Genomic DNA, 13,749 nt, shown 5'->3' on the forward strand with positions numbered 1-13,749 from the left:
CAGTTTTACACTGCACTGCTATTTTATATTATTATGCTATTTATTTACTCTATTCGCACTATTGTTACTTTGACTTATCGTTATATATTGCTATATTATTGTTATATTGACTTCTTTTTTCACTAAATAAAAAATGACTGAACCGAAAAACAATTATTTTGCTATATTTACATTACTTTTAATGAACCCAATTTAATTAATGTTACTTGTTTAATGTTATTCTTTTTGTTAAATATTACAAAAAATACTATAAATGCTACAGTAAAACATGTTAATTGGTTAAATATATATAAAAAAATAACTTTGCATTATATGCAAAGTTTATATTTTATTTTACCATGTAAAAACTATATATATATATATATATATATATCTATATATATATATAAATACAATTATTATTATTTTTTTAAAATTTGAATTAGGTTTTTTTTGTATTTTCCTTTTTCATTTTAGTTTTTGTAATTTTTTGTTTACTTAAGTCATTGCATTGTATATTTTATTATTTTTATTTGCATACTCATTGCAGGCAATCTGCAAATGCTTTTTCCATAAAAATATACGGTCATACAAGCAATATAAAGTACAGAATGTGCGGTTAAAGTAATTGTAAAATGGCTTTGATTAAGTTTCAATTATTAATTCATCAGTCAGAACTACTTATTTAATTATGAAACTTTATTGCCATCACGATGAAGACAAACACAACATACATTTAGCTCATGCAGAACACAGAGTGAATGAGAAAAGGTTCAATCAGTCATCAGAATGTCACTGCTAAAAAACATTTGGAAATGTGATTCTAAATTACCATCAAAGGCAATATTAACAATTATTAAAAACTAAAACTTAAAGCTTAGTTTATAGTTTTGGACCTGGGTTTTTCGACTTTTTTGCTTTAGTAGTTTTAACTATGCCACATTTCCTGAAGTGCACACTTTTGTCTTCTAAATGTGTAGAAACCGTCTCTTCTTTGTGGAAATCCTCATCGTCGGAGGAAGACTGAGTCAGGTCCACGATAACACTGCCCATCGGGTTACAATTCACCTCTATCATAGAGAAATCAACTCAGATCAGTCCGTTCCTCTCTATCATGAGAACACAGAACTGAAGGTGGCTGATCTTACGGTGTTTGATCTGTTGATGCTGAACACGTTCTTTGTTTTTGTCGCTTTTGTCGTGTCTCGTGGCTCTCCAGCTGCTGTCAGACAGATATTCAATCTCCTCCTCATCCTCACCACAGCTCTCCAAAACATCACACAGCAAACTGCAGAGAACAGCAGACGAACAGCAACCGCAGCAGAAGTGATTTAGTATAAGAGACCGGTCTTCAAAGTATTTTTTGAAGGTCTCGGTCTTGTCTCAGACTAAGAGGATTTAGTCAAAACTGCTGGGATTGGCTGATTTCTTTGTTAACATCAATAATGTGATTGGATGTAAAACTTCTCGCTTCAAATGCAATCGGTAACTTTTTTCTCTTTTTTTTTGTTAGTTAACAGGATTGTGTCACCAAATTAATAGACAAAAATGCCCACAAAATTCAATATATACACTATCGGTCAAAAGTTTGGGATCAGTAAGACTGTCATGTGTTTTAAAGAAGTCTCTTCTCTCTTTCTTCTTATTTGATCAAAAATACAGAAAAAACAGTTATCTTGCAAAAATGTTATTACAATATAAAATAATGGTTTCTATTTTAATATCCTTTAAAATATAATTTATTTCTGTGATGCAAAGCTGAATTTTCAGCATCATTACTCCAGTATAAAGTGTCACATGATCTTCAGAAATCATTCTGATATGATGATTTATTATTAGAATTATCAACATTTTTTTTTTTTTTTTTTCTTTTTTTGGTTTTTTTGGTTTCTTTTTTGGGTTTATTTTTTGAAAGAACAGCATTTATTCAAAATATTCATCTTTTTGTAACAATATAAAGCTTTGCTTTCACTTCTTAACAATTTAACACATCCTTGCTGAATAAAAGTTAAAATTTCATAAATTACAATAAAAATATACTGACCCCAAACTTTTGAACTGTAGAGTATATTGTTAGAAAATATTTCTATTTTAAATAAATGCTCTTCTTTTTAACTTTTTATTTATCTAAGAATCCTGAAAAAAGTATCACAGGTTCCAAAAAAATATGACAAGTTTTCAGCACTGATAATAAATCATCATATTAGAATGATTTCTGAAGATCATGTGACACTGAAGACTGGAGTAATGATGCTGAAAATTCAGCTGCACATCACAGAAATAAATTAAAGTTTAATGTATATTAAAATAGAAAAAAGTTATTTTAAATCATAATAATATTTCACAATATTGAATATTTCCCTGTATTTTTGATCAAATAAATGTAGCCTTGATGAGCAGAAGAAACTCCTGTAAAAACATTAAAAATCGTTCTGATCCCAAACTTTTGACCAGCAGTGTAACTGCAAAAAAGTACTTACACGATCTGTTTTTTTATACATTATAAAACATATAATATAATATTACATTTTTTACAACAGCAATATCACAAGAGCGAGAGATCTGTTTTCATGAATTTGTGCGTGATTGCAAACGTGATAAAAAAAAATATAGACACACAATGTTGTAATTGTATCAATTCAGATGCACTTCTGCAGTGCAAAGTTGAATTATGTTTCGTTGTATTAATAACAGCTCTATATAGTGTCTTATTATTATTACAGCATAAATAGCGTCACGTGCAACGTCTGGTCTTGGTCTCAGTTTAGGTGGTCTTGACTACAACACAAGTGATTTCACACAGACTTCATCTGCAAAATACTAAAATATTACCAAATGAAATAAGTAATAATGGTTGGCTGTAGGTGAGATTACCTGTCGATCAGCAGCTCATCAAACGGAGCGTATCTGTGGCACACGGGACACGTCCACCTGGGCTTCCTCTCGTTCATTTGCAGGTAGAAGGAAGCATCGAAGCACTGCAGGTGAGCACAGCCTTGAGCTCGACAGGGAACGCTCATACGCATCTTTGCAAGTTAGAAACACATGCAGACAGACAGCAACAAACTGAGAGATTCAGATTCACTGCTAGTGTGAAAGTGTGAAAGTGAAATATTTTAAAAATTAGTTTATTTCAGCTAGTTTCCAAGACAACATTTCTCATTTTTTTGTTAAACTTGAAGTACTAAAATTAAATGAACTAAAATTAATAAATAAAAAATTATTAAAAATTACATACACACAATGGGTCAAAGACGTTAAGATGTCCGCATCAAAAGAAATTTACAAAAGTGATTTTATGTCCATAAAAAGCACATTAAATGTAATTAAAGTGTTTCAAAGTTTCAAGTTTTTGGAGAATAAAATGTCCAAATTTGGTTGAAATAATGTTACATTGTCATTCAGTGTAACAATATTTATGTAAAAATTCAAACAACATGCTTATTCATTATTGTACATATTAAAATATATAAAAGAATAAGGGAGCATATTAATTTTATTGTGTTTTAAATGAGTAAAAAATTCTTACTGACCAATAGGCAAAACCTAGGATAGTGGCAAATTTAAAAAATGGAAAATTACAACTAATTAGTATTTGGGGTGAAAGTAATTAGTCTTTTAATATGTCATAATTTAAAGCAGTATTACACTTGTTTTTATACTTAAACCCTTTTTGTCTTTGACCCATATATAAATAAATAAAATGACTAAAACTCTAACCAAAATTACAGTGAAAACAGAAAATATATAAATATATTTTGACAATATCAATGATATTAAATAACACTGTTCTTCATCTACACTGGCTTATTTTAATAAAACAAACAGATTTAAACTTCCTGTTGTATGAAGATCATTAAACAAATATTAAAAATGTCTTGGAAACATTTTGCAATCAAACACACATTACTATTCATAATTTAAGATGTAGTGGAAGTAATATTTTATTTTATTAAAATGACAAAAATGATTGAATTCCTACTTACTGGACAAATTAGCGATACTTGCAAGCCGGTAGTAGAAATCTCATTTTCTGGATCAGAGCGCAACTTCTCAGAAACTATTAAAAAAATAATAAATAAATAATGCAAATAAATAATATTGTATAAAATCTATTTTATATATATATATATACAAAAGCATGAGTCATAAGTAGCACAGGTATATTTGTAGCAATAGCCAAAAAAACATTGTATGGGTCAAAATTATAGAATTTTCTTTTATGCCAAAAATCATTAGTATGTTTAGTAATTATAATGTTCCATGAAGATACTTTGTAACTTTCCTACCGTAAATATATCAAAACTTAATATTTGATTAGTAATATGCATTGCTAAGAACTTCATTTGAACAACTTTAAAGATGATTTTCTCAATATTTAGATTTTTTTGCACCCTCAGATTCCAGATTTTCAAATAGTTGCATCACAGCCAAATATTGTCCTCCTAACAAACCACACATCAATGGAGAGATTATTCAGCTTTCAGATGGTGTATAAATCTCAATTTTGAAAAATTGACCCTTATGACTGGTTTTGTGCTCCAGCGTCACATACATACATACATATATATATATATAAACAATGAAAACATACACAAAAAAAATTGGATCAACTCTAATTCTCTGGTCTTCACTGATTTTGTTGGGTAATGCTGTCGGTTACTGCCACAAGTTGATTCAGACAGAAGAACTTCCCAAAAGTGCCAAAATATCCCTTATATCCTGGAGCGCCGGTGTCCTGTAGAGTTCAGCTCCAACCCCAATCAAACACACCCGAGCCAGCTCATCAAACTCTTACTAGGCACGCTAGAAACTTCCAGAGAGCCGACAGGAGCCAAAGTCTGCAGGACACCGGCCCTCCAGGACCATGTTTGGACATCCCTGCCTTATAACGTCCAAGAAGACTCAATCTCACCTCTCCGTCTGCAGAGCTCCTGCTGCTCCACCGCGGTTCTGCGGAGCTGATCCAACAGATCCTGAGACGACACGAGCCGCACCAGATACACCGCCACCGTGTAACTCTACACAAACACATTAACATTTCAAATGTGCTGCTTTCTCCCAATGCTTTCCCCATCTGCCACCGGCCAGACGAATGGAGACCCGCCTCCTCGTGAATACTATCATGTGGGCTGAATATTATAATGTGGGAGACAGACGTTGATGAAATATTGTATTTAATCTATAGAAAACTACTGTAGCTGTAGTTTGAATCCTACGAAAACCAGATGTGTTAGAAGGCCACATGACTGAGAGAGAAGTCACACGGGAAAGAATGGGATTTCAGCACCTGCACTGATACTGAGTTGCTCTTTTAGGTCACATAGCCCTCAAACCTGGGCCCGTATTCATAAAGATTCTAAGAATCCTCTCAGAAAACTCTTAATTTAGCTTAAAAACTTTTACGTAGGAGTCTTAGCTTAAGAGTGATTCGGGACCGATCTGAGAGCAACTCTGAGTAAGGAAAAGACAAAAACTTTCATCTTAGTGAGGAGGCGGGGTTGACCCTGTTGCTATGTATGACACAATCTTTTGAAGACTGTGATTGGTTGGTTGTCCAAGAAGGAAAAAAGAGAGTAATTTTAAGTATAGGGTCTATTCTAATCCTTCACTTTGTATTTACATGCGTAATTTTTCCTATTTGACCGTTCTTTCTCTCTCTCTCTCTCACACACACACACACACATTATGTGTGTGTATATAAATCCTTTTTTTTTTTAATTTACCATGTTTTTATTTCCCTTAAAGGTATTTGATTGGCTTAGAATGATAAAAATTGTTCCACTCTTTCCAATTACACTGATTGCTGTCTATTTAAGTGGTGGTTTGAATGTTGGGTTTTAATATATAAAACATGGAATCAAAATCAAAAAGGGGCGAGAAAGCCAAACTGGACAGAGGAACAGTGTTTACTGTTAGCCCAGTTATTGGATGAACACAAGGCCATTCTTAAAGGAAAATTTGGGCCGGGTGTCACAGCACGGGAAAAGAAGCAGAAATGGGAGCATACAGCACAAACTATTAACGGTTCATTTCCCCTGCTTGTGCGCACCAGGGAAGGCTATATTCATAAATGCAGTTTTTTGAGCCTGCAAGGTGGAAATGTCCAGTGGAAACGAAATGAACTGCGACACAATAAGAGGTTCTGAAAGTGCTGTAATTGTTCGTGTGATCACTCTGCTTACAGAAGGTTGTGACAGACCCAAATCATCACTACTGCATTGTTGCATTTTCCCAGTTGCCAAATATCGTAATGTAGTGATTACTTTCAGTTTTGGCGCTATGCTATTTTATTTGTCGGAGATGTTAGCATGTCTCTAATAAGATCAGTCACAAACATGATCCCTGCACGATCTAATCTATAGCGTCTTATTAACTCCCTGTCATCCATTGTCTGCAACACATTTCTTCTCCTTCTTCATCTTTCTGCCATTTTCTCCTCTGCTAAAGAAACTCTTAAGCCTCTTAAAAGTCCTCGTCTGTGCTCCTAACAAGTTTGACCTTAAGACATCTTTTAAGGGTTAAGATGCTTTCTGAATTACTTTTTTCTTTACTAGGATTTTTTCTTTAATTTTAAGAGTAAACGCCCACATTTCTAAGAATTTTCTTAGAATTTTGTCACTAGGAGCTACTTTTTGCATTAAGATTCTTTATGAATACGGGCCCTGGTCTTTTGATAAAAATAACGAGGCAAACACACTGAACAATCACTTCTGTGATAGGCTGGTTGGCAGTCTTACAAAGAAATCATGAAGAAAGTGAAATAATTGTAGCAAGAGTTTGAAGATGAGCCAAAAAATAAAAGTGCATAAAAGTGTAAACTGTGAGTGAGATGTCAGATGTCCTGCAGGCGTCTCGGCTTTGTCTTCTTGCAATAAAGTCTAATTTTGACTCGGAAACCTGAGCATTATTCTGCAAGACAGAGATGGCTTTACTACGGAAGCACTTTTTCACCGCTGAATAAGAAATAAAACAAGATAATTACGACTTTTTAATCTCCCAAATCTGACTTTTTTCCTCAGAATTGCTTCATATAAACTCGCTATTGTGAGTTAAAATACATTAAGAAATGTGAGATATACAAACACGCAATTCTAACTTTTATCTTATTGGAATATTGACTTTTTTCTCACAATTCTGACTTCTTTTTTGCAATTGCGAAAAGCTATAAAGTCCGATTCTGAGAGGAAAAAAAGACTATTTTCTTACAAATGTGAGCTTATATCTTGCAATTCTGACTTTTTTTTCTCAGAAATGCGAGATGTAAACTCGCAACTGCAAGGAAAAAAGACGAATTGTGAGATAAAAAGGTCACAATTTATGGAAACAGGCTTCCATACTTCCCTCCGCTTCAAGGTACCTTGCCGAAGTTTCCCCACAGCACTGAGAGTCGGTTTGTGAATGTAAGGTACAGATTAGGTGTGAGGTCGATCGGTCGACACGGACGAGAAGGTTCAGTCCCCAGTTTATTGGATGAATAGGTACACTGGGAACAAGATGTAAAAATGACATCAAGTTAAGCTAAAAGAATGAACAAGGCCAAGACAATCATTCAGAAACAATGAAGTAACAAACAACAGTTTAAAATGCCTCTCGACTCGTCACAGACACAAATATGTTCTAAGAACGTTTGTTAACGTTCCTATTAAGTTATGAAAACGTTATTTCTGAATGTTCGATTATTTCAAAAGGTCTGTTTTGTTACATGTTTCATTCCATTTAAACATTCCATTTGAACATTCCAAAAATTGAATGTTACTTTTAAATGTTCTCGGAACATTCTGAACAGCAGTAACATTTAAAAACGTTCGACGAACTTTAAACTAAAACGTTAAAAAAAAACAAAGTTCCACGAAGAATGTATAAATAAGGTTTTGGATGATTTTGAAAGAACATTCTATTAACGTTACTGGAGGAACGTTTGCTCTTAACTTCGAGAGAACCTTGACAGAACGTTCTGATAACATTCCCTGTTCGCTTTAACATTATACTGTTATTTATGTGCAGACTTGGTCAGTAGAGAAGTAAAGTTCCGCTGTCATACTCACCTCTATGAGACAGTTAGCGTGATTAACTAAAACACTGATGTTTGGTGGATACTGATCTTCTTCAACACCGATGCTCTCACTATAGCAAATCCTGAAAACACATTCAACAGAAGCATCTTTTAGAATGAATGCGGCCCAAAATTAGTCATTTTTTAATTTCTCTAGAGCATGCACACACACACACACATACACAAAAAACACGTTTTGTTTAAAATTTCACCTGAGCACCACTTGAACAGACGTCAGACCGGACTGAGACGTCCTGATGGAAGGAGGGAAGGAAGTCAGTTAATTAAATAAAAAGCTATAAATGTTCTAAGAACACAATCTAAATAAAACGCTTACATGCAGGACACTGTGTTTAAAACAATACGGGACACATTATTCATGTCCAACTGAGTGGCAAATCAGTGAATCAAACACAAGAATCATCAGTTTGAATCCTGAACTGGTCATTCAGCTCACTGAATCAGCTCAGATGACTCACTTACTAAAGTTACAGAACCATGAACTATGGTGTGAGGAATTATGAAAGCCATGTTCAAAAACCAAGTTTTTATTAATAGTTGTAATTCTTTTTTTATATATAATTTCCTAACTTATTTTTAACAATCTTGTAATAATTATTTTAAGTTTTATTAATGTTGTTGTTTTTCTGTCATCATTTTGTCTTTGTTTTTTTCTTTCTTTCTTTTTTTTTTCCATTTCAGTTTTAGTTTAGCTGAAATATTTTAAATTTCCACTGCATGCATGTCACTCTTTTAGAAAAATAATAAACAGACATATACAAAATGCACATTTTTAGGTTGCTGAAAAAAAAAAAAAAAAAAAAAAAAAAAAAAAAAATTATATATATATATATATTTAAAATGTTGAAAAATATTGTTTAGCGTGCTTTTAAAATCCTGCAATAAAAGGAAAAAGTTATGCGTGTATATATATATATATGTATATATGTGTGTGTGTGTGTGTGTGTGTGTATGCATGTATCTATGTATACATATACATACATATCACAATATAAACATTAATGACTACAAACAAACAATAATACTGTCTGTTAAGGCTTTGATGAAAACTAAAGAATACAGGAACTCACTTGCTGTTCTGGATCTGAGCTTGTTGACTCACACTGAGATGAAACATGAAATCTGAGTTCTGCATGGCTCCTTCATACATGGGCACTGAAAACATGTACATACACGCACTCTAAATAAGGGAATCTGTATATTTATAGCTTTTTAACCACCTTATTGTAGAGCACCTACATAATCCTGATGTTACGAATGAATCTGTGCATTAGTAAAATTATTCAGTTTAGTGTTGATGTCATGGACAGTGTTGGGGAAATTACTTTTAAAAGTAATGCCTTACAATATTGCGTTACTCCCTAAAAAAATAACTAAATACGTTACTTAGTTACTTTTTATGGAAAGTAATGTGTTACATTACTTTTGCGTTACTTTCACGTTACTTTTTAAATATGAGCAGGGCTTGATTGTTTTTAATATAAGAAGTTCTATTTATAGCAAATGTAAAAGCCCTTTTACACCAAAAATTGTAATGAATAAACCCCAGGCTGAAGGAAAAGTAAATTCACGTCTGTACAGTAGAACAAAGGAGAACAAGGTTCAACACTCTTCAACAATAAAAAAAAAAACAATGACGCACAATTGTTAGTTTATCTAAAGTCATTTTTGATTATTAGTATGGTTGAACTGGATCATTAAAGGTCAGCAGCAAAGACACTGTTAATAAAATGGGAATAGATACATTTGTGTTATTTAATATATTTAGTTATTGCAGGTTTGCGTCATATTCTGAGTTTGCATTTCACTGTTTTGATTAATTTTGATGAATACTAAATCTGTTTTTTTTTGTTTGTTTTTTTTTTGTGAGTGGGATGAATTAATGCACATTCACATTTAGTCTAGAACTACAGTAACATCATGTTCACACAGCGCACACAACGCCTCCATACTTCCGATTTCTCCCAATATGGGAACAGGAGGCTTGTCAGTCAAAAAATGGGAATACAAAGTAACTGGTGTTACTTTTTTGAAAAAGTAACTCAGATATTTTCTTATAAATTAAAAAGTAATGCGTTACTTTACTAGTTATTTGAAAAAAGTAATCTGATTACGTAACTCGCGTTACTTGTAATGCATTACCCCCAACACTGTTAGTGGAATTTTTATGTTTGGTTTTGTACTAAATATTCCCACATATGCATCATACCCAGAGGAGTCGGTGGCAGAATGGTGTCCAGCGTCTGGTAGAAGGGCAGTTTGATCATCTGTGGTTCTGTACAGACAGATATGGGTGACTGGGGATTCTCGGGCGAGACACACGCCGGCATGGAGATGATTTCTACAGGACTGGGCTTTGAGCTCCTGCGGGCGTCTTTGGAAACCTGCCGGAGTTTATGCAGCTCCCGGACAGCAGACAGAAGCTCAGGATTGCACTCATTGTGCAGCAGATCCACGACTCTCTTCATGAGATCCTTCTTCAGGCCGCTTTTACTCTTGCCCATCTGGGAGAGCAGAAGACGAAGCTCCGTCACACGCAAGGCCTCCAACATCACCTGCAGGACAGGTGAGTTACCGATCAACATCACAGAGTGTTTTAAAACTACTTTAAGATAAAAAGTAAGGGGGTTTTAGGAAGGCTTCCTTATTCCAGTGAACATTTCTCATGGTTTACTTTTGCAATTTCGGTGAAGACACAAACCTTAAAGTTTTGGCTATTGAACATCTGTACTATTATTGTACGAAACAATAAAAAAAGATACAAAAGATGCACATTTTGCCCCCATTACGGGGCATGTTGTCACATTATACTACGTGGGGTAAGTTGTCACAACCTACTATTAATTCACAGAATTTACCTTTGTCTCAAACATAAAATACTACACCAACACATTTCCAAAAACACATCTACATAACAATTTATTAAATTATATTTAAGTGCAGAATTAAATCAAGAAAACGTAAAACTAGAATAGAAGTCACAAAAATATTATAATTTAAGACTCAAACTTGATGTTTGGCTCCTAACCCGATTATTCTAAGTGACAGCTAGCTAAATTCTAGTAAAAGGGTTTTTCCTCTCAATTTTAAAGTAGTATTTTCATTGTGAAGTTTAAAAAAAAGGATTAAAAACGCAACATGAAGGCGATATTGCGATCACACAGTGACCCAAACGGCGCTCTTTAACACGAATCTACTTACTGTGGCTTCCAAAACATCTGTGGACATAATCAGGCAGAATCAGCAAATGTATAAAGATATAAAATGCGTAAAATCCGCAAAGACGCCTGAATCGATGACAAGACTCTAAGCTCACAGCAGCGACCACACGTCATCAATCAGAGAGTCACGTGACCAGGGGTTTGTTACCTGAGATCAGGTTCAAATTAACGGGTTCCACAGCAGCACAACTGTTTTCAACATTGATAATAATCAGAAATGTTTCTTAAGCAGTAAATCATCATATTAGAATGATTTCTGAAGATCATGTGACACTGAAGACTGGAGTAATGATGCTGAAAATACAGCTGAGCATCACAGAAATAAATTACAGTTTAATAGATATTCACATAGAAAACAGTTATTTTAATTTGCAATAATATTTCATAATTTTGTACTGTATTTTCGATTAAACAAATGCAGCCTTGGTGAGCAGACACCAAAAACATTAAACAATCTTAATTGTTCCAAACATCACACTGGCACTTACTTACAATTGCTTATGAGCAGAAAACTGAGCCATGAAGTGTTTTATACTGCCACATCACTAGAGGGCCATAATTCACCATGAATGATGAATGTAAACACTGCAGATCTCAGCACATGATCAGAAAACTCCCAGGACAAAGACAAAGACATCCATTCGCTTGAATTGTGGAGAAGAAAGATCAAGTCAAGATTTCTAATCTCAAATGAAAGGAAAAGACATTAGGATAGAACAGAATAGATCACCACCATTATACACTATATGGAATAATTCCTAAATTCTGTTTTAAGAAATACAAATGTGAAGAATAAAGAACAGTTTGACATACTTCCAGCTTGCTTTATACGTCTAGACTGATTTTACCTGCAGGCTGACACCAGATTGAGCTTATAATGAACAATTTATTCTTTCTGAGCTGCAGCGTGTGTTTGTTCAGATCCAGCAGAGGGAGTAGAAGGTCTTAACACCTTAACACCTGCATCCAGGGGTCGTTTCCATGACTCCCACAGTCTCTCGGGTCACCCGCGTATCCATGGAGACGACTCTGTCCAGTGTAGTGGCCATAGATGGTTGACCTTAGGAGATGACCTTTGACCTGAGGGTCACTCAGGGGGACGCGGGGTCAGCAGTGGCCGCAGGACTGGACAGTACTCACACTGATTGGCCGTCCTTTTAACCAGCACAACCTTCATCAGGATGATTAGAATATTGACCAGTTTGCTGCATGTAAATCGCAGGGAACTCAGCCACCAATATATTTCTAAAGGATTGCATTTAAAAATCGTGACACTATGGATGTGTATATATATATATTCTGGATGTGTGTGTGTATATATATATATATTTTTATGTATGTATATATATATATATATATATATATATATATATATATATATGTGTGTGTGTGTTTTTTTTTTTTTGTGTGTGTGTGTTTTTTTTTTCTAAAATAAAATTAAGTACAAAGATAAATATAGATGATAAAAAATCTGTCTATAAATAGTGAAACACATTCTAGGTGAATTGGTTTAAAATAGTTCCTTCTGAAAAAAGAATGCATTGTCACATTAAATGCATGTAAATTAAATAAATTGTCTCTCAAATTCTCATTATAATACATCATTTGTGTTAATAAAATATTATATAAAATAAGAATTCATTTTTTTATTTATATGTATTATTTATATTTTGTATATAAATGATCATATAATATATATATGTATATATATATATCATATATATAGCAATGCATGTATTATTATTATTATTAATAGTAATAATAATTAGTCTCATTAGTGAAGTACAGTACAGTATTTTTGTAAAGTAAATATTAAGTGTAATACTATGTTTTTTTTTATTAAATCAGCATAAATTTTAACCAGTAAAATTAATATTCATACATTAGTACCATTATTTATAAATACTTTACCATTTAAATAATATACTATTGTTTTTTTTGTTTGTTTTTTACATTACAATAATATGACATTTTAATGCATATTTCTAGACCTAAATTTCATTATGCAAAACTATAGTTTCTTTTGATTTTTTAAGTGAATTGTGACCTGGAAATGTTTTCATGCACTGAAGAAAAAAAAATGGTGTAGGATTTCAAACATTTTTCCTTATAAACTGCTAGAAATTTTCACTAATAATTACAAAGAAATGGCAAGGAACACATTGAATGAAATTATGACACAGAAAGGCTGAAATAGCATTGTAAAACATGTAATTGAACCTCACAGCGTGTTACCTGTGTTTTGTGTAAACAAACATTAGATTCCCATGCGATGCATGATCAAATGCAAGTTGCTTTGCATAAAAGCATCTGTTAAATGCATGAATGTAAATGTAGATTGTTTCTGCTGCTGAACGCATTTCAAAATGGCACAGCGGAGTTCATCCCAGAGGGGTGTATATGTCATCACGGATGCTAACAGACACGTGATCAAAGCCTTCTTCCTCCCAATAATTTATGCCCTGCAGCAGA

At 33.3% G+C, this 13,749-nt stretch overlaps 1 protein-coding gene across 2 annotated transcripts; it reads right to left on the reverse strand.

The window, feature by feature from the left end:
* Positions 1 to 696: 696 nt before the first annotated feature.
* Positions 697 to 11,426, reverse strand: pias4b (protein inhibitor of activated STAT, 4b). 2 transcript variants are annotated; one of them, XM_042713491.1, is made up of 11 exons: positions 11,258 to 11,426; positions 10,266 to 10,611; positions 9,127 to 9,211; positions 8,248 to 8,289; positions 8,028 to 8,118; positions 7,340 to 7,465; positions 4,895 to 5,000; positions 3,966 to 4,039; positions 2,854 to 3,014; positions 1,128 to 1,294; positions 697 to 1,049 (listed from the first exon to the last, which is right to left on the reverse strand). In XM_042713491.1, exons 1-11 carry the CDS (start codon positions 11,282 to 11,284, stop codon positions 862 to 864), a joined length of 1,413 nt encoding a protein of 470 aa, XP_042569425.1. In that variant the 5' UTR covers positions 11,285 to 11,426; the 3' UTR covers positions 697 to 861. The 2 variants fall into 2 exon arrangements, with proteins under 2 accessions (XP_042569425.1, XP_018929145.2); XM_019073600.2 differs by having other exon boundaries at positions 704 to 1,049; positions 1,128 to 1,267; positions 11,258 to 11,425.
* Between the last annotated feature and the right edge of the window lie 2,323 nt (positions 11,427 to 13,749).

Source organism: Cyprinus carpio, chromosome A2 (genome assembly GCF_018340385.1).
Source record: "Cyprinus carpio isolate SPL01 chromosome A2, ASM1834038v1, whole genome shotgun sequence".
In the NCBI taxonomy this organism is placed as follows: Eukaryota; Metazoa; Chordata; class Actinopteri; order Cypriniformes; family Cyprinidae; genus Cyprinus; species Cyprinus carpio.